The following is a 22,288-nucleotide window of genomic DNA, read 5'->3' as shown; positions in this document are numbered from 1 at the left end:
AGGTCATGGTTTGATTCCCTTTCAGGGCACATGCCAGGGTTGTGGGCTCAATCCTCAGTAGGGGGTGTGCAGGAGAGAGCCGACCAATGATTCTCATCATTGATGTTTCTATTTCTCTCTCCCTCTCCCTTCCTCTCTGAAATCAATAAAAATATATTTTAAAAAACATAATATAATACGTACTATATATAAAGAGATGTATATATCTATATAATAAAGTATATAGAGAAGCAAATAACAAATAATAAAGCAAATGGGGATAAAATGCTATCAGATAAGTGAATCTGGGTAAAGATCATGAAATATTCTTTGTACTATTCTTATTCTTAAAGTTGTTTTCATGAGTTTGAAATTATTTCCAACTAAACAAAAAATATATATTAGAAATTTTCTGTAACACTATAGATTTACCTTATTTATTTTTCTATTTTTTGTTTTTACATTTTTCAATTGATATATCATTTACATTTTTAAATGTACAGGTTTTAAGGGTATAGTTAAATTAGTTTTAACAAATGTAAACACACATGTAACACCATCCAGTCAAGATGTAGTACATTTTCCCAGAAAGTTCCCTAACACCTCCTTCCAATCAATCTCTACTTCCCCATACCCTAACAGCAGCCGCTGTTTGATTTTCTATCTACCATAGCTTAGTTTGCCTCTTCTTGAACTTTATATTCATTCATTTATATAAAATGAATCACAGAGTATGTATTTGCTAATGTCTAACTTCTTTCAAGGGAATATTTTTGAGATTCACCCATTATTGTTGCATGTATCAGTACTTCACTCCTTTTTATCACATAATGTTATTTCATTATATGAATATGCCACATTTTTTAATTTATTTTTATTTTTTAAGTATATTTTTATTGATTTCAGAGAGGAAGGGAGAGGGAGAAAGATAGAAACATCAATGATAAGAGGGAATCATTGATTGGCTGCCTCCTGCACGCCCCCTACTGGTGTTGGAGCCCGCAACCCAGGCATGTGCCCTTGACTAGAATCGAACCTGGGACCCTTCAATCCGCAGGCCAATGCTCTGAGCCAAACAGGATAGGGCTTTAATTTATTTTTTGTTAAAGTACAGTTAACATGCAATATATTAGTTTCAGGTGTACAACATAGTGATTAGACATTAATATACCTTACAATGTGATCACCACAATACGTCTAGTAACCATCTGTCACCAAAGTTATTATGGTATTTTTGACTATTTTCCCTGTGCTATACACATTGCATCCCCATGACTTATTTATTTAGTAGCTGGAAGGTTGTACCTCTTATTCCCCTTCCCCTTCCCTTGTTCACCGATAGCTCCACTCCCACCCCTCTGGCATCAGTTTATTCTCTGTATCTATGAGTCAGTTTCTGTTTTCTGGGGGTTTTTTTGTTTGTTTATTCATTCATTTTGTTTTTAGATTCCACATATAAGTGAAATCTTACAGTACTTACCTTTCTATGTCACAATTTCTTTACTCATTCACCTGCTAATGGACATTCTTGTACATGCTTTTTTGTAAGCATATGTTTTCATTTCTCTTGGGTGGGTCATAAGTTAAGTATATGTTTAACTTAATAAGGAACTGCCAACTGTTTCCACTGTGCTTGTACCATACCTTACCACTTTCAATAGCTGCAAAGTATTTAACCAATTGGGTAGACTATAATTTATTTAATCAGTCCCTGTTGTTTGGCATTAAGCTGTTTCCAATTACTTACTATTACAAACAATTTGGAAATGAACATCATTGTATCTGTAGCTTTGTGTACAAGTATGAAAGTATCTGTAGAATAACTTTAATAGGTAGGTCAAAGAGTGTTTACAATGTAATTTTTTATAAATACTGCCAATTAGTCCTTCACATTCATTATTACCAACTTCATTTCTATCAGCCAAGTATGAAAGTGCTGTTATCCCCACATCTCTGCCAAAGTTATAGATAAAATCTTTAGTTTGATTTCCTTTTGTAAGTACCACCATGTTGGTTTTTATTTTCACTCTACAGTTGCCTATATTTATGTCACCCCCATATTTTAGATCCTTATTTTCTTCCACCTACACTACTACAATTTCCCTCCATCCTTCGATCTCCTTCTACAGTCTTGGACACCAGCCTTCAGAGTTATGTGACTCCAGTACCATTTACCCATTCAACTCAAAAACCTTCACTGGGTCCCCATTGCCTACTGAATAAAAGCCAGACCCTTATCCTTACATGTAAGACCAATTTCATTTATTCTACCTTTTCTTTCAAAAGACTATATATTACAACAAGGGGCTTCCCCCTGATCTTCACAGAAAGTGTGTACTTCCTTCCTCCAAGTCCTTACACATACTGCTTCCTCTGCCCAGATGTCCTTCTCTCCCTCTCTACCTTTGGAGTCCTACCTCCAGCTTAGCCAGCATGGCTGAGGGGTTGAGCGTCGACCTATGGAGCAGGAGGTCACAGTTCAATTCCCGGTCAGGGAACATACCCAGATTATGGGTTCCATCTTCAGTGTGGGGCCTATAGGAGGCAGCCAATCAATGTTTCTCTCTCTTCATTGATATTTCTATCTCTCTCTCCCTCTCCCTTCCTCTCTGAAATCAATAAAAATATATATATTTTTAAAAACAGCTCCAGTGCCATCTTTTCCACTTGCCCCAAGTAATTGAATACAAGATAAAAGGTCATGCTCACCGGTACTTTCATTTTAAATTCATCTTGATAGTATTTAATTCCAATGTCAGTGATTGTCCTCTGGATAAAGCGAGATGGACGAAGGATGAATATGAGCTGCAAGTTTCCAGGAAATGCTACCTGGAAGGGTCATGAAAAGTGTCAGGGCAAATATCACATCCATTGGACTCCTCTTGCCTAAGATCACAAATGACTAAGTTAAAGTGGACACCATGGATGCCAAAGAATTTGAATATATTTCACATTTCAGAGCTAAAGAGATCTTAGAGATCAGATAATCCAAACCACTCCATAAAAACCAAACTAAATCAAACACAAAAAATGTTTCTGATTATAAAAAAAATTCATACTCTTTATTGAAAAATTGGGAAATAAAATTATACATTAGAAAAATAAAACCACTTATGATCTCATAGCCACTTTTAATATTTTAACCCTATTACTTATAAGCTATTTTCTCTGCTTAAACATTTTTATCATGGTTAAACTCATATTATAGAAATATTTTGTAACCTACCCTTTTCACTAAATATGAGCTTTTATGCTTGATATTAAAAATTATTTAGAAATATTTTTCATGGGTGCACAATTTATTTAACTATTACTTATAGCTAGTGATTTAGGCTTGTCCATATTTTTGCTATTAAAATAACACTGAAATGAACATCTTTACCCATCTTTTGGAACATTTTCTTAAAATAGCTTCCTGGAAGAATTACTGAGTAAAAGGCTTAGTATTTTAGGGTTTCTGATCATATTATTGCTATGTTGCTTTCAGGAAGCATTGTCTTCATCTTGAGGTGAGGTCCTGAGAAATGAGATAACTCAGATTCATATAACAACTTAGTGGCCAAGTTAGGAATCCAACTCTTCCTTTCCTCGTGGCTTTCTATTCTTCCAGTGGCTCCCAAAAATAACCTCCCATGGTATTTGTTAGGAAAAAAATCTGGTCTTTGCCCTGGAATGTTTTGATTCCTTAGGACTTAAATGAAGTCCAGGTATCTGTATTTTCAATGAGTACATGAAGATATTTTGATTGGTATCCAGGGATCCTGCACTACAGTATCTTTTATGCATAAGTGATCAATGTAATTCTTGGACAAATTAGTCTTAAGTACTAGATGACTCAGGTATCTTCTATGGACCCTGGGAAATCAGAACTCCCCAGAGGTCAGACCTCTGGAATAGTCATGGGCACTGTCAAGTGTCCAAATCCTCCAGTCGTCAACCATAGTTTGTAGTTATCTCCCCCAAAAATCCGGTAACCAAAACTAAACCAAAGGGGTCAAACAATCCATGCACAAAGGAAGGGAGACTTCCCTTCTCCCATATTTGAAATGCAACGTCCTAAATAGAACCTTGCATTTTGTTATGTCATGGCAGGAAATGAGCTGAGACACTCCTTGTGTATGGCTGAGGCTCTAAAGCGATCTGAGGGAAACTCTGTATGTGTGCAGATCTGTGTGTGTGACTGCCTCTGCATGTAGGCATAAGTGAGATTTCAAATGTCCCTCTCCTGTCTGAGCCTCTTTACACACGTTACCACCCTGCCATATCCCATCCTCCTCAGCCAGTCCCAAATGCCCCAGAGAGTCCATGCTTTGGTGGAAATGCTGGTATGGTTTGCCCTGAGGTGTCTCTGCCTGCCCATGCGACTGAGTTCTCTGGTCTGAGGTCCTTACAGAGAAAGGATACATCTATTTGCTAAAAGGCAACAAACAGGGATAAAAATCAGGCTAATAAGATAAAAAGAAAGCCCATCCAAGGCTGCACAATTTAATGCCAAAAGTAAGCCCACCTTCAATCAAGCTACTTAAATATCATTTTGTCTGGTTTAGCTTGTGTCTTTCTAATATGTGAAAAAATAATTTGAATACTGAAAAGAAGACTGTTTTAAAGTGGGTGACCCCCAAAGTAAACTCTAAGACAGGATTTGGGTAGAAAGAGTTTATTGAGGAGGTGATCCCAGGCAGCACATGAGGAAGTTGGTGGGGGGTGACAAAGTGATGGCTAGAGAACCAATATGTCAAAACAGGGATTGCTGTGGGCAAGAAAGGCTGGGAGGCCCTGGCTGGTATGGCTCAGTTGGTTGAGTGTCATCCCCATGCACCAAAAGGTTGCCGGTTCGATTCCGGGTCAGGGCATATGCCTGGGTTGCAAGCGGATAAATGTTCTGCTCTCACATCGGTGTTTCTCTCTCTGTCTCTCTCCCTTTCTCTCTCTCTAAAAATCAATAAAAATGTTTGTGTTTTTTTGTTGTTGTTGTTTTTAAAGGCTGGGAGCCTCTGAATACTATATGGAATATACCTCAGAAGTGTCCCACTGAAGCTGGGGTATTTATCCACCAACTTCTATGACACAATAGCTGTAGGTCGCTCCTGGGGCATTAACTTCCCAGCATGCTCTACCTATCCCTCTTCAGTGACCAGAGAAAGAAGTAAAGTAGAGAGACTCAGGAAGCTTTTGACATGGAAAGGAATTCTCTGCAGTGACCTTTAGGTGGCAGAGGGGATATGGGTGTGACATAACAAAGACCTTCCCAAAATTTGGCATAAAATAATCACCTTTTCCCTGTGACTTTGATATGAAATAATTGGGTAGACTACATAAATTACTTTTATAAAAAATGCACAAAAATAAATATTTACAGCTATTCGTGTCAAGGATGCTTTTATGGAGCTCCACTTGTCCCTTCGTCTGTCGATAACAATGATGAACCCGATGCCGGCAGCCTCCATACTGCAAAAGAGGGTGGTCAGTATCAGAGACCAGGTGAGACACACAGGTTCTGGGCGGCTTCCTCAGGGGATGCAGTCTACAGCCTCCGTGGCGCTCCAGGATCATGTGTAAACGCCCTGCATGGCACAAGGGAGTAACTGGGTCTGGCTTCCCTGACAAAGGAATCATCTCCTCATCTCACCTGGCAGCCTAAACAGCAGAGATAGCTGGTGTCTCAAACCCTCTCAAGGCCTCTGCTTCTGGCTGGCAAAGTATGAAACACCCAAGAGCACACATGCTCATGCCTGAAAGAAGATGCAAGTGTCAGCTGAGTACCACGTGTCCCAGTGTAGGCGGAGGACCTCAAGGCGGAGCTCTGCCATCTCCTACTCACAAGACTGGCATTCAGAGAGCTGTCAATGTCCTTCCCTAGGAGTCATTCCGAGAGGTGCTCAGAAATAACACGTGTCAATGGGAAAAACAACTCCCTCCCAGTGCCTGGCCATAAACAGCCAGCAAACCATGTGCGTGAGAAGAGATCTTCATTAAGACCAAAAGGAAGCTGCCTGGTTTCCTCTTAAGACCCCACAATAGTATTCTCACAAAATCCTTTTAAAATAAAGTCCTACTAGGGAAAACGTTTCTTCTCTCTTTGGGAGGAAGTAGAGAGGAAAGAGCAAGGGCTTCGGGGCCTGGTTTCAATCCTAGTGCTGCCACTTACTGGCAATGAGACACTGGGGAGATCACTTAACTTCTCTAAGGCTCGGTTTCCTCATCTGTAAAATGAGAACACCACCAACAACAGTAAAGTGGTTGAAAGCACATTTTCTGAAGCCAGACTGCCAAGGTTTGAAACCTGGGCTTCTGCCATTTATAGGTTGTGTATTTTGGAGGGGACATTACTTAGTCTAGCTTCTCAGACTACTCATTTGTAAAACAACAATAGTACCTATCTGTGAGGATTAAATGAATATGTAAAATATTAAATGAGATGTATAAAATGCTCACAACAATGCCTGGCCTTTGGTAATACTGTATAAGTACTATTATTACTATTTATTACGTGCTTGTTATGGAGAATATAAGACATAAAGTATACAAAAAGTATCTGACCTATAATAAACCTTCAATAATTCTCTAATATTGGGAAAAGGCGAGCTTTGCTCTAAAAAGTTTCTGTAGGTTGAAACAGGCAGAAGATCTAAGCAAAATCTGTAAGAAAATATAAATACTTATCTGAAGTAAACATCACTAGACCAACCCGTTACCACAGCCCCATTCTGACCTAGGCTCTCTTATTGGGAACATTTTCCAGGAAATGATGCAAGGAAGGGTGGTCTCACTGGGTGGAAGAGGCAGAGATTGGAGATTATGAGTGGAAAAATGGCCAGGATTTGAGGGGGGTGGTTGTCAAGAAGAAAAACCTCAGAGAGAGAACCCCAGAAGTCTTCATGGAAATTCCACTTTAATGCTTGTGACCTGTGCCCTGCAAGTTTAGGTGAGACTCCAGGAGGCTGGCAGAGAATAGCTACTGCACATGTGAGATCTGATGAGAAATTCTGAAACGTGCACATTCTGAAGATAGACAACTGGTGTTTAGGCCCAGCCAGAAGAGACAGACTTTGATGAACAACCTGTGTATTCAGGTGAAACTCTTATAAAGGCTGCATTCTAGCATAAATGAAACACCATCGGAGTTGCCATAGGATTAAGGCTATACTCTAGGAGTAAGGACAAAACAGGAATGGAGTTGCCCTAAGACAGTGGTTGGCAAACTGCGGCTCATGAGCCACATGCGGCTCTTTGGCCCCTTGAGTGTGGCTCTTCCACAAAATACCACAGCCTGGGCGAGTCTATTTTGAAGAAGTGGCATTAGAAGAAGTTTAAGTTTAAAAAATTTGGCTCTCAAAAGAAATTTCAATCGTTGTACTGTTGATATTTGACTAATGAGTTTGCCGACCACTGTCCTAAGAAAACCTAAAACCAGACCCCAGAAAGATCAAGGTGCTCCACCAGTAATTTAACTGCCTGGCAAATAAAAATCTAATATTATTTGTAAGTAGATAAATCTCCACAACATATCCACCATATCCAACATAAAAAAAAAAATGAATGGAACTGCAAAGCAGCAGGAAAAAGTAACCAATAATCAAGAGATAAAATAGTCAATAGATACTGTCTCATGTATGTTTTTGTAATTGGCAGACAAAAACTTCAAAATTACTATGATCAATATGCCATATTGGTAGATAAACAAAGTGGGTTAAAAGGTGCATTATTTCAACAGAGTATAATTAAAATCTATAATGAAGAATCAAGTGGACCTTCTGTAATTACAAAACATCAACAACTGAAATTAAGAGCTCAGATTTGTTTAACAGCAGACTGAACACAAAAGAAGGAGATAAATGTGTTCTGACTCCAAAATACCGGGAAGGTTTCATGGTGAATGTGGTATTTTTCTTAACTACATGGTATGTAAACAGGTAAATATATATAGTTGAGATCTGTATACTTTACTATATGCAAATTATAACTCAGTTTAAAAACTGAAAGAATCCAATAAATTCAAGTTGTGGAAAAAAGAACTGGTCAAGCTGTGAAATAAGAACTGAGTCCAATGTAGGGCAACCAACCATCCCAGTTCATCCAAGACTGAGGAGTTTCCTGGGACACAGAACTTTCAGTGCTAAACATGGAAAACCAACACGACTGGGAACCATAATTCAAATACCTAATTCCAAACACTTACATGATGGTCACTGCTCCTGCTTATGGGGCTTCTTACGGAAGGAAATCAAAATACGCTTTAGGATCATTCATGTTTATTGACAGTTACTCTTTTGAAGAGCAGTGCTCAAGGTTGTTCCTGGTATAGGAGTAAAAAAATGATTGACCTATGGTTTATTACCTGTTTGTTTTTAATATTATTCTAAATTGAGAAGTAAAGAATTCATGATGCTTTCCAGTTTTTCAGCATCTCTTGGCATCTTCATCGGCAAAATGGTAGGCTGGCACAAGTTTGTATCAATCACTCCTTTCAGCTTTGTCATTCTATGGGTCTCTAATTCTATATAGTGACTTCAAGTCCCCACTGCTCGAGACACACCTCATATTTCAGTTTCCTCAATAAACTCTGTTAATTACCAGGCTGGAGTTTGAGTTTATGACCAAGAAGTCAATCTTAAAAGGCTATATACTGCATGATTCCAATTTTATACCATTCTGGAAACAACAAAAAAAACTATGAAGACAGCAAAAGGATCAGTGGTTGCCAAAGGTTGGGGACATGGGAGGGATGAACAGGCAGAGCACAGAGAATTGTTTAGGGCAGTGAAACTATTCTGTATGATATTATAATTGTATATACATGTCATTATACTTTTGTCCAAACTTATAGTATCCTATATAATAAAAGGCTAATATGCAAATTGTCCCCTCGACCGGGAGTTTGACCAGGGGGTGGGGCCAGCCCGTCAATCACCTGCGGCCCCCCTCACACCCTGGCCCGGCCCGATGGGCCCCTAACAGGGCCAGCCAGCTGGACGCCACCTGTGCGCAAATTTGTGCACTGGGCCTCTAGTGTACAATATCAAGAGTGAACACCAATATAAACTACAGACTTTTTGTGTCGATGTAGGTACATCAGTTGTAACAATGTACCACTCTGGTGTGGGATGTTAATGATGAGGGAGGTTTGCCTTGGGAGATAAGGAATAGATGGGAAATTTCTGAACTTTCCACTCAATTTTGCTGTGAACTTAAAACTGCTAAAAAAAAAAAAAAGTCTATTTTATAAAAACATTTTAGATAATAAAAATTCCTCCAAAAAATTAGTCATTAAGCAAACAAACAAACACATACTATAACATAGCTCTCCAAACAATTACAAACAGGCAGGGATGAGAGAAAATTCATAACCTTAAACATTTATATCAATAAAATAAAAATGAAAATATAATTTTCAACTCAAAAAAATGACAAAAATTAAGCAAACTGAAAGAAAGTACAAGAAGAAAGATATTAAAGATAGGGGGAGAAATGAATAAGGTAGAGAAGAGGAAAGCAATAGATCTAGGTAATATCTGAACACTGTTCCTTGTCCTACATATCCTGTCATTCTCTTCTTTGACTGTACCAGTTCTTCCTGGTTCTATGTCATAAACCCTCTGCCAACTGCCCATAAAGATTTTGCAACTGGGCAGTGCTCTGATGCCTGGTAAACACTGTGACATTGAAGAAATTATGACATTTTGATAAATAGGAACCTGAAATGGAAACTGGACAATAAGGTCAAATTCCCCTTTCAGGCTTTCTCATGTCTCTGTTTTATGTTGAAACCAAAGGGTGAGGCAGTGAGACAGTCTGAGCAAATGCTAGGAAGAGGAAAGGGGAATGAATGGTCAAGTGGGCAGGCACTCTTTCTCAAGGGACAAACAACATTCCAGAAAAAAAAAAAATACTCCCAAGTTCACTAACAATTATATAAGGAACATAGAGCAGAACAAAGAAATCAGGGCCAAAAAGTAGCCCCTTGTTTTGTCTTATTTTCTACATCTGTGAGATAAGGCTTTCTACCCCTCGATGCTTCTCTCTACCCTGGTTCAGATGGCATTCAATGTATGGTCCTCCGTGTGACTCCAAAAAGGCTGCAAGCACAAAATGAAAGTCACCAATTTCATTTAGCACATGACTACATCCAGGGATTCAGTAAAATTAGACAGTGAGATTGAAACAAATATAATGGGGGCCATGTCTACCTGCTGCCCACCTCCCTGCTCATTGTCTTCTTTACTGCTCCCCACAGAAGAAGAAAGTACTAAGCTGATGGGTGATCATTTTGGATGCAACTGAGCCAAGGAGGGAGACCAAGTTCAACTCCCTATAACCCTGGAGGTCAATGCAGGAGTGAGGAATGGGGTTCTTCTTTCTCTGTCAGTGTCCACCTTCTCGCCCCATAAAAATACTTTTAGATGGAATGAATCATACCATACTGGAAATTTGACCAACATAACTTCTTGAGAACCTACTATGTGCTGGGCCCTATGCTAGGGCTATAGACGGAAGGGAAGGAAAGGGAAGGGAAGGGAAGGGGAGAGGAGGGGAGGGGAGGGGAGGGGAGGGGAAGGGGAGGAGAGGGAAGGAGAAACATTGCCCCCGCACCTAAATTCCTTATTTAGTGGAGTAGTTCACAGTCTAATGGAAGAGGTAGAAATCATTTCCATCTACTATGGTGTTTACCAGGGGTAAGCTTTGGGTTCTGTGGAAATAAAAAGTCTGGGTGAGCAGGGTTGGGGTCAGGGAAGGTTTCCTTGCAGAAATGACATCAGACTGAGGGTTGACGAATGCGTAGGAGTTAAGCCAGTCCTAGAAGGATGGGAAAGGAATTCCTACAGAGAGAACAGCACCAGCCAAGCCGTGTCCTAATGGACACCATATGGGGGTTGGGAGGAGAAAAGGGAGAGAAATGGTGAAATAAAATTTAAGTAATGAACTTCGAAGAAGTGCATTAAAAATAAACCCATAGCTTTCTCTCAAAAATTAAGAAGGGTAAAAAAAAAATCGTCTTTGGAGTAGATTTGGTTAAAGCAAACTAAGGAACTTCCTAATCTCTGGTGGCCTTTCAATCACAAAGCAGGCATTGACCTCTAAATCTCAGGCAGCAGATGGAAAGCAAGTGCAATAGCACACACACATACAGAAAGGGAGGGCAGAAGGGCGGGAGAGGGGGGAGGGGGGGGAGAGAGAGAGAGAGAGAAAGAGAGAGAGAGAGAAAACGAACTGTTGTCTAAATTCCAAATCACACAGCAGTTAAGTAAGAGATTATTATATCATAAACTATACAAACCCATGGAGAGTGGGGCCAGTCTGCTCTTCTGGGGAATAGACACAGCGTTATCTAAGAATTCCCAGCTCTATCTCTGCCTGTAAAATTATGGTTAGCAATATGAACTCTGTCCCACACTCTACCCCTTGGGAGGTATATTAACTCACTTGGCATAAAGATGTGAGACCTGCTATGTTCCTTTTGTGGACTAAGTTGTGTTTCCACCAGTGCCTCAAAATGTGACCTTATTTGGAGATAGGGTCTTTACAGTGCTCATCAAGTTAACATGAAGTCACTGGGCCCTAATCCAGTAAGACTGGTGTCCTTGTAAAAAGGGGGTATTTGGACACATGGGCACACAAAGAGGGATGGCAAAGTGAAGAGACAAAAGTAGAAGCCATCTGCAAGCCAAGGAGACAGGCCTGGGACAGATTCTTCTTTCAGCCCTCAGAAGGAGCCAACCTTACCAACACCTTGATTTTGGACTTCCAGCTTCCAGAACAGTGAGGTAATAAATTTCTGCTACTTAAGCCAAAAAAAAACAAAAAGTATGACGTGGGTTGCAAAGGGTGGAAGTAGCAGATGCCCCAAAACATCTCTGCCATGGTCTCTGCTATAACACAGTTTTTATTCCTGGCCTTTCTATTTCCTTGCTGCATGCCTCAGTTTCTCCATCTGACAATGACAATTATAAAATTTGCCCCTAAATTCCTTATTTAGTGGAGATAAATGAAATAACTCCTAACATGGCTTTAGCTCCTTGAGCAATGGCCATGTATCCCAGATAACAGGACCCAGGAAGCCAAAATCAACTTAATCTAGAGCAATGAACCTGAAAGAACAAAGACAGCTTCAGCGGTTCCATTAATACTTCTTTTTAAAAAAAAAAAAAAAAAAAAAAAAAAAAAAAAAACACCATATTTTTATTGATTTGAGAGAGAGAAAAGGGAGAGGGAGAAAGAGAGAGAAACACTGATGAGAGAGAATCATCTACCGGCTACCTCCTGCATGCCCCCTACTCTACTGGGAATCAAGCCTGCAAGCTGGGCATATGTCCTGACTGGGAATCGAACCAGCGACCTCTTGGTGCATGGGACGATGGTCAACCAATTGAGCCACACCAACCAGGGCTGTTGCATCAATATTTCATTCATTCAACAATGTTTATTAAGTAACTCCTTTGTGCACTGTATGAACAGAACTGATACTCACTTATCATTGTTTTCTAGTCTCATTCCACATCCCTTGTCTGTGACTGATGGATAAGAGAAATGGACCACTCTACATGCCAGTGTGAGCTGTGCTCATGGAAGATTCCATCTCAACCCAGCCCTGCCACATGGGGAATGTGGAATAAAGCCAGTGTCTAAGAAGGCAACAGAACACTGTGTCCAGCTCACCTGGGGATGCTAGTCAGGTAGGTCATGACATTCAGAAAGTCCTCATCTGAGATGTGTTTGAAGCCCACAAACTCTGGAAAAGTGATGATTGGGGCACCATCTTTCCCTCTGCCTCCTGCAACAAAAGTGGGTGGTCAAGATGTTAGCACAATGTTTTCATGTCACGCCTCTGCAGATAAAAGACTCTGACTAATATCAAGTCAGGAGATAGGTATTGGCTTCCCCTTTTCTATCTATATTACTTCAGAGTAGAATGTGGGAAGGCTGACACTGAACTATTTTAAACAAGTCTCTCTTCTCCTTCATGCTTGTTCAGTGGTATTGTGAGAATTTGATTTTTGAATCCTTTGAAGATAGTTACTGTGTGAAAGGTAATATTGATTTAATTATTTAACATAGGTAGAAGAATAAAGAACGTCAACACAAATACATAATACTTCTGTTCATTTTTGTAGTCACTAAATTAAAAAGTTAAAATGGTAGGTAAGAGAGTTAACTCTAAAGTCAGTAACCTGGTTGAAATCTTACTTTGCCACTTAATTTTTATGTGATTTTAGGCAAGACACTTAACCTACATAGGATATATATATATATGTAATACTTGTACCTACCTCAAAAGGTGTTGTGAGAATTAAGTGAAAACATAAGAAAAGCACCTTAGCAGAGTGCTTGTTGCATATAGGCACTCACTAAATAGTGACCATTATGGTTATTACTATTAATGAAGGCATAATAGGGTGCCGGCACTTTGACAATTTATAAACAGGGATATAAGACATCCCTGTGAGAATAAAAATGTACAATTAACATTTAAATATTTAGCTCATTGGAGCAGAGGCTACCAGGTTAAATTGAATAGATTTCCCCATCTCCTAGCAACTAGATGTAGCCACATGACTAAATTCTAGCTTCATGGTTCCTAACTGTGTGCCAGGTACCCAGGGAACCACAGTGAACTCACAGAGACACCATGAATATTTTAAATTTTTAGGGGAAAAACAATAGTTGGCATCTGTCACCCGCTCTGCATGATATTAGCTTGAGGTAGTTCACAGTTTCAACAGGAAATCACACTAAATTCTTTTGAATAGCATTGTATCTTTGTGGAGGTAGGTTTGAAGTGGCTGCTGGGATAAAAGCAAGTGCAGGATGAAAGTGAGTGTAGAACAGGAAGGGAAGCTAGTGATGTCTAGTTTGATTCCAAGGTTTGAGATCAATTACCGAAGAATTAAATTCTTAGTATTATTTATAATTTTTTTCAGATAGCTACTAAGTTGTTAAAACGTGTAGACTTGGTTGTTTTAACTGTTCGGTATTGGTTTTGGACAAAAAGGGCTGTAAAAAATTCCTGAGACTGGCTGCTCTGAAAAGCCATCTTTGCATTGCTCCTGTGGCTGCCTCTCTCTCTTTCCCAGAGTCTTCCATCTCTCACTTTATAAAAAATCCGCTGCATCGGATCACTGTCGTGCCCCACATATCAGACACGGCTGAGGACACCAGCTCCGAGATCACCATCAAGGACTTAAAGGAGAAGAAGGATGTTGTGAGGAGGCAGAGAATGGAAGAGATGCACCTGCAAATGGGAACGCTAATGAGGAACATGGGGAGCAGGAGGCTGACCATGAGGTAGACGAAGAAGAGGAAGAGGGAGGGGGGGAGGAGGAGGAAGAGGAAGGCGATGGCGAGGAAGAGGACGAAGATGAAGATGAGGAGGCTGAGGCAGCTACGGGCAAACGGGCAGCTGAGGATGATGAGGGTGATGATGTTGACACCAAGAAGCAGAAGACCGATGAGGGTGACTAGAGAGCAAAAGAGGAAAAGTCAAACATAAAAAAAAAAAAAAAGGCCTTCGTGATTTATTCACCTTCCACTTACCGTCTCAGAATCTAAAGGTGGTCACCTTCAGAGAGAGTCCCTCAGCCTGCCCATTCACCCACCTGGGGCACCGCCACCTGCAGATGGCATACACTCGCCACCACCCAACCAAAACCACAACGTGAATTTGCAACAGAGGAGGAGAAAAGAACCAAAAACTTCCAAGGCCCTGCTTTTTTTCTTAAAAGTATTTTATAAAGGAACATTTGTTTGTATTTTTTATTTACATTTTATATTTTTGTACATATTGGTAGGGATCGGCCATTTTTAATGATCTTGGTATGACCAAATCAGCCTTTGGAGCATTCTCTGTCCTACTTCTGACTTTACTTGTGGTGTGACCATGTTCATTATAATCTCAAAGGAGGAAAAAAAACCTTGTAAAAAAAAAGCAAAAACAAACAACAAAAAAAAACACCAATCTTATTCTGAGCATTCCAGTAACTTTTTGTGTATGTACTTAGCTGTACTATAAGTAGTTGCTTTGTATGAGATGGTTAAAAAGGCCAAAGATAAAATGGTTTCATTTTCCTCCCCCCCTTTTTTTTTTATGAAGTTGCTGTTTTGGTCCTTTTTTGGCCTGTTTGATGTATGTGTAAAACAATGTTGTCCAACAATAAATGGGAATTTTATTTTGCTGAGTTAGTTGTTCTAACAAAAAACAAACAAGCAAAAAATTACTGAGATACAAAGGCACTGAGAACGGAGACAACGGGAAACCTGTGCCCCAGCCACAGGGGTGAGCTGTGAGTGCCTTCCAGGCTAAGCCCATGGAGGGGAACTATATTAAGAGGAATAATGGCTCCCAAGCATAGCCAACTGCTACAAAAGACTGCATGTATTTCACATGTCTAAGAAACAGGTATCAGTGTAGGGTGTGGTTAGTGAGGATTGTGAGATTAACGTGGGTGTGGGATCAATGAAGAAATTACAGAAATTGAGAGACTAAGAGAAACGAAGGGGGGCAGTCTATATGATGGCTCCACCATTACATGAACCCACCTGCTGCTCTGAGTCCACGCCTGATAGGCATCTTTTGCTTACACTCTAACATTCCATTTAAATCTGCTTCTAGGGAGAGAATGCGCTATTGAGCAAACATGACTATTTATATCACATAAAGAGAAAGTCAGCAATGTGGTTACACAAGTCTCTTGTGAGTTTTGTTTCTGTGAGTGAGTCTTGGGCTCTCAGAGACACATCACTAACGAATGAAACGTGTGAGATTTGTCTGGATGGCTAGTCATTCTTCTCCAGGAAGTCCCTCTTTAATAATCCTGTATGCTTATTTGAAAGTTTACACAAAATATCAGGCTTTAACAAGGAGAGTGAGTTATCTCTTTATGGTGACTGAAAACAATTTAGATTAGGGTAGTACCAGCTTTCACCTAACATTCTTCCTCTTTGCAGTTTCACAATCAAAGGAGGTTCCAGAGAAACGTAAGTTAAGAGAATTTGCATTTCTAGGAAGGCTAAATTTAGACGCATTATAACACTGTATGAACTGTATAACCAATATCTGCCCAAAGAATGGCTAAAACATTCCAGGGAACCAAAAAGTGAAGTCATTAAATGGTGTGATGACTTCACTTTTTATCGTTAATTATGAATTAAAGCTATTCACACCTAAATGGAGAAAGGTAGGTGGAGTTTTCTTGTAGATTGGTTAACAGCAACACTGAACACCAGAGAAGAGAGGCCCACCACCGCCTCCCCAGGTCAACTGAGGACAACTCCCGCTGTTGAATATTATTAGTCTTAACAGACAGAAGCACTAAAGAAACAAAGCTGAGCCTCCCTACAGCATGGACAACCCACAACAAATCATTCAGCGCCACCTGGTGAGGAAACGTGAAAATACCAAAGGAAGAAAGTGCCAAAGTCCCATTCAAGGAAGATAAAGAAAACCAAACGCCTTGTAACTGAGTAAAACGGTTACTTAAATAAAATAAACCTCACTCCTCCTAGTATAAATTTTACCTGTTCGTTAAATGGCACAAAGACTTCATCATACAGAAGAGAATTTGGAATGCGGGGAAATCCTACGGAAAGACGGCGAAGATCAACAATGGGAGAGACACGGAGGCAGTTACTGCTCTTTGCCTTCAAGTATCTATTTTCCCTTTCTCTTTCCCAAAAGATTTTAACTGGAAAAAATGGCCGCCCCATTCTCTGGGAGGCACTTTGGAAATCTCGGGGCCTAGGATACTAAACGATCTGTCCTACATAATCAAGAATTGTCCCACATCCTATGTGATTTCTGAATGTCTTCCTAGAATCTCAATGTAAGTGAAAAATCCGTTTATAGTGATCTGATCCTAGACTCTAACTCTGCTTTACATATAATCACAAAGGTTTTTTATGTTTTTTCCAGTTTTATTGAGATATAATTGACAACACTGCATTAGTGTAAGGTGTACAACATAATAATTTGATATATGTATATATTACAATATGATCACCACAAAAAGTTAACATCCATAACCTCACATAGTTACAACTTTTTTCCTTGTGGTGAGACTTTAAGATCTACTCTCTCAACAATTTTCAAACATACAGTACAGTATTGTTAACTAGTCACCATGCTGTACATTACATCTCCAGAACTTATAACAAAGTTTGTACCTTTTAACCACCTTCACTCCTTTCCCTCAGCTCCCAACCCCACCTCTGGCAATCGCCAATCTGTTTTCTGTTTTTGTTGATTCAATTTTTTGTAATATATATACTAAAGTAAACATTGCTATGGGATTAAAATATATCATGAATAACAAGGTCAAACATGTATTTGGAACATGCAATAGTAACCATTTTTCATACATTAAGTCATTTAATCCTCAAAATTTCAATGATTCCATTCATTATTCAAAAGAGGAAACAGGCCTAGAGAAGAAAATTGCCTAAGGTGATACAGCTAGTCAGTAGCAGAATCTAAATCCTTATTTAGGGCTGCTGGGTACCAGTTTGTTTCTCCTATTCTGCCTCTAAGAAATAAGAAAAGAAAGAAATGCCTCAATAATACTCAAAAGAGATCACTTTGGATCATTAAACATATAAGTTAATCATTCTCTGGACTCCTTCCCCAGATGAGCCATTGTGTAATTATATACTCACTAAAGGCCCAGTGTATGAAAATTCATGCACTGGAGGGAGGTCCCTCAGCCCCGCCTGCCCCCTCTCACAGTCCGGGAGCCCTCAGGGGCAGGAGGCGACCTGGTGATCAGGGAAAGGCGACGCCCCATCTCACCTCTGCTGCTGCCATTGCTGGCAGTGCAAGCCTCAGCCGGCCCTGGTTACCTGAGCCTTGGGTGGCCATGGGCGGCTGGGCTGGGCAGCTGCCATCCGAGGCTTGCCTGTGCCTTGGGCTGGCCCTGGGCGGCTGGGAAGCTGCCATCCAAGGCTTGCCTGTGCCTCAGGCCAGCCGTGGGCAGCTGAGGGGCTGAGGGGACTGGGCATGGCCATCTTATGGCTATGGGTGCTTTCATCTTTGAGGGCATCACAGTCAATTAGCATATTCCTTCCTTATTGGCTGTGGGCGCCGCCATCTTTGCGGGCGGAGCAGTCAATTAGCACATTCCTCCTTATTGGCTGTGGGCGCCATCATCTTTGCGATTGCATGAGGATTAATTAGCATATTCCCTCTTTATTAGATAGGATATACTGAGGCTTTAGAGTTTGGGTGCAAAGCTGTAGGAATCCACCCTGCCCCACCCCATCATCTATTCCAGACCTTGATGCATACTGGTGGCTGAGGGGCCTTCTGTGGTGCACAGCCACAGCAGCAGTTGCCAGAAACCCAGAGACAGTTCCCATCCTGCCTTTGGTTCTGCACAATCCTAGGCTCCCCGTGGGAGGCTATGAGAGGGCAACCTCAGGAGGGTGGTTGGGCACTCCCTCCAGGGCCAAGACTGTGGTGTCTAGAGTGGGGATTCCACAATCAGACAGTCTGGCTTCACAGGACAGACCAGGAAGACTTGGATAATTTTGATATGTTTCAGACTCTGTTCGAAGCACTGGCAAAGCAGGCAGAAATAAGAAACATGAGCACCCTGCACTTATGTAGCTCCCAGTGACTATGTGAGCAGTGACCAATGTGGAGGAAAGACCAGAGAATTCACCAGGTATTCTGGATTGTATAAGATGTCCCCACCTAGGATACTACTCTGGGATGGGAAACATACCTGAAAAACAAAGTTTAAATTTCCCTTAAACTCAGTAGAATGAGTTTCAAGCAGATTAAATATAATTTAGGAAAAGAAAGAAATGTGACTTTTTTTACATGCCATGTTGTAGAGTAAAATCCACACTACATATTCTCTCTACAATGTAACTAAGATGGCTTTGTTGCTTTTTTCAGATGAGCTATAAAAGATAAGGGTAGTGTCTGACTGGTGTGGCTCAGTGGTTCAGTGTCAACCTATGAACCAGAAGGTCACGGTTCGATTCCCAGTCAGGGCACATGCCCAGGTTGTGGGCTCCATCCCTAGTGGGGGGCATGTAGGAGGCATGAGAACAAAATGAGTTTTGTTTCTGTGATTCTTGACCAGAATCAATCAATGATTCTCTCACATCATTGATGTTTCTATCTCTCTCTCCCGCTCCCTTCCTCTCTGAAATCAATAAAAATATATTTTTTTAAAAAAGATAAGGATAGTGACTTGTTACCTTATTCCTCTGGGATATGTGTTAAGGACATCTAATCTCACTATCCCATGCTTCCAAGTTTGGTCTAACTATATTTTAGGGTTTGGTATGTACTTCCAGTTTCATTAGTTAATGTCATATCACCCTTCACTAAGTGAATAAGAAAGAATAATAATCTAGTGATGACAACTTTTCAGCGCTGTGCCCAGGCTCAGAAAATTTCTAGCCTTTTATCAATACGAGCCTCTCTCTATTCCCAATCAAATGCTTAATAAAAAAACAACATCATATTAAAATTAGGTCCTAGGAGCTAAGGATACAAGACAAATCTCTCAGAGAACAAACAACCTCAGCAATATTCATGAACCCTTAAAACCAAGACTCTCTTAAGGTTGGATCTTAGAAGAACATCATGGTGGCAGCTATTGTCAGTAATTATTTCTCTTTCTTCCTCAAAATCTTTTCAGCTCTGTTCTTTTACAACCTCGAAGAAATGTACTCCCTCGAGAAAGATCAAATTGCACCCAACAGCTAAAGGAATAACATCCATGAGATTCGCTCCCTACCCCCACCCCACCCCCACCCCCAATGCAGCTGATGGTCCCCCGTTCCTTCCATTCTGGGTGAGGCTTAAGGGATGACTAAGACTCGAGTATAATGTTCACCAAGATTCAAGAGGCTGGGCCCTCCGGGCAGAACCCCCAATAAAACCTAGAAATACACATGAATTAGCCCCTTACCTGAAAGAATGGCAAATTGTCTGTGAAGTTGTTCAATTATATCCACTGCCAACAAGGGCCTGATTTCCTGCTGCATAATTTCATCTGCATAAATGAAATACAAATTAGGTTAAATCCTTGCAAATTACAAAGAGAAATTAAAGGGAAGAAAGCTCTACTACTAGGGAAATGTGGGACTTACCAAGAATCAAGAGTTGGTTATGAACACGATTCTCCTGAAAATGCTATTCCTGAGATGCATGCATGGGTCTGGGTTTTGAGTGGTTTGAAGCTGATACACATGAGCACAGGAACGCCTTTCTAGAGCTTCTCCCAAGGTTTTGGGAGGGATCAGTGTAAGGATTGGGCCCTGAAGTTTAAGCTTCAGTAGCTTCACAGTTAACCTGCTAATGGTCTCATTACTAAGGGAGGTACTTAGGTGTCTGCTTACTCCTTTGGGTCTGCAGAAGGATATTTTTAAAAAATATATTTTATTGATTATACAGAGAGGAAGGAAGAGGGATAGTTAGAAACGTCGATCAGCCGCCTCCTGCATGACCCCTACTGGGGATCGAGCTCACAACCAAGGTACATGCCCTTGACCAGAATCGAACCTGGGACCCTTCAGTCCACGGGCTGACGCTCTATCCACTAAGCCAAACCAGTAGGGCCAGAAGGATATTTTGAACACAACTTAAGTTACCAGAGTTCATTTCAAGCTAGGTCATAAAATGTATGAAGGTTCTTTGGTCTTTTTTCCCTCTCTCCCTCCCTCCCTTCCATCCTTCCATCTTTTTTGCCTCCCTCATATTTGCCTCCATTGTTTCTTTCTTTCTGGAATATTTCAAGGGGCTTCTTCCCATGGCCAAGCATGTTTAAGGAGGCACTTCTTTATTTTGCTATTTAAAGATGATCCTTACTGAATAAAAGGTTATAGGTTTCCAAGACAAAAATTCAAATCTACAAATGTCCTCTAGCCCTATAATTTGCATTCTATGCATTAGGGCAGTGGTTGGCAAACTGCGGCTCACGAGCCACATGTGGCCCTTTGGCCCCTTGAGTGTGGCTCTTCCACAAAATACCACGGCCTGGGTGAGTCTATTTTGAAGAAGTGGCGTTAGAAGAAGTTTAAGTTTAAAAAATTTGGCTCTCAAAAGAAATTTCAATCGTTGTACTGTTGATATTTGGCTCTGTTGACTAATGAGTTTGCCGACCACTGCATTAGGGAAAGGGGGAGTAGAGAGAGGGGAAGACTCAGCGGAATCCCTTAGCCTGGGCTGGGAAGCGAAAGCCATTTTCATGCTCTCTCTGCCTGAGATATTATTATCCTCATGTAATTGTTTCCCAGGGAATCTCAAAGAACGAACTGGTTATTATTTCTACAACAGTTAAACATTTAGTTAGATTAAGGCACAAACCAAGTAGCCTGTGCACTAACACTAAATAGGAATCCCTATTAATTCATCTGCAGTCAGGTTAATGCTGTGATATTGTAATGTTGACCAATCAGTGGTTATCGTTGGGAAGCTCCTCCTAGAGCCATGGTTTCTACTTCTCAGCTTTGGTGTGAAGGTTGAAGGAGATGATGGATATGGAGGTGTACACAGTAGGTATTCAGTAAATGCTGGTTATATGCATTGCTCTGGACACGTCTTTCCCATAATTGCTTTCTGAAAGTCATATAAGGGATTGGGCAAGTGCCAGTTTAAATCCAAAGACCCTTCCTCAATGACTTCTACATCCTTTTTTTTTTTTTTTTTTTTTTTTTTTTTTTGGAGGAAATGGGGTAAACTCAGGCCAGAGTTCCTTGAACCCAATACTCTTTCTACTCTGAATTCACCAAAAATTCAAGGAACTCCTACATTACTATTAATTTTGTGGGTGCAATAACAGCATTGCCGTTATATTTTACAGAAAGGGAGGGCCTTCTCTGTTAGATACACAAAATAAAGTATTTAACAGAGAAAGTAGATGAAGTCTGAGACCTGCTTAAAAGTGCTCCAGCATTCCTCTCTGCCAAAAATATGCAGGGAGCAGGAGAGAAGAAAGCAGATTGACAAAATATGGATAATCACTGAAGCTGGTTGATGGGTCCATGGGGGTTCATTATACAATTCTCTCACCTGTTTCAAACACAAAGTATTACAACCACATAAAGAATTTAAGCACAAACAGGGCTTATGTAGCTAAAGAGTTTTTAGCTACAGAAAACAATCGCCCGGTAGTCTACTCAAAAATAGAGGTAGATTATTATTTTTCAAACATGAGGGAACATATTTAAGAGGCAATTATCCCAGAGGAAACTAAGATCATAAATGCAATTTATTATTGTTACATCTCAATATTTAAGGTGTGCTTTATATTAAACACTTTAAATTAAAGAAGTAAGATGTGAAGGGGACAACAGAACCAAGTAA

The 22,288-nt window shown here is 40.4% G+C and overlaps 1 protein-coding gene and 1 pseudogene across 8 annotated transcripts in view; one reads left to right on the top strand and one right to left on the bottom strand.

The window, feature by feature from the left end:
• MCF2L2 (MCF.2 cell line derived transforming sequence-like 2) overlaps positions 1 to 22,288 on the bottom strand; it is a 204,964-nt gene that overhangs the window by 141,837 nt on the left and 40,839 nt on the right. For 6 of the 7 annotated variants that reach the window (XM_080653993.1, XM_080653995.1, XM_080653996.1 and 3 more), the window contains exons 2-5: positions 19,893 to 19,976; positions 12,634 to 12,748; positions 5,337 to 5,427; positions 2,689 to 2,808 (exon numbers count right to left, since the gene is read on the bottom strand). In XM_080653993.1, the coding sequence (XP_080510119.1) occupies positions 2,689 to 2,808; positions 5,337 to 5,427; positions 12,634 to 12,748; positions 19,893 to 19,976 (410 nt within the window). Of the gene's footprint in view, positions 1 to 2,688; positions 2,809 to 5,336; positions 5,544 to 12,633; positions 12,749 to 19,892; positions 19,977 to 22,288 lie in introns of all 7 variants that reach the window. The other variant, XM_080653998.1, reaches the window with a different exon arrangement.
• LOC308242638 (prothymosin alpha-like) lies at positions 13,546 to 14,436 on the top strand (annotated as a pseudogene). The gene is made up of 2 exons: positions 13,546 to 13,567; positions 14,049 to 14,436. The product of its transcript is annotated as a prothymosin alpha-like (transcript).

This window comes from Plecotus auritus (genome assembly GCF_963455305.1).
Source record: "Plecotus auritus genome assembly, chromosome: 2".
In the NCBI taxonomy this organism is placed as follows: Eukaryota; Metazoa; Chordata; class Mammalia; order Chiroptera; family Vespertilionidae; genus Plecotus; species Plecotus auritus.
This window is presented reverse-complemented; position numbering and strand designations above follow the sequence as displayed.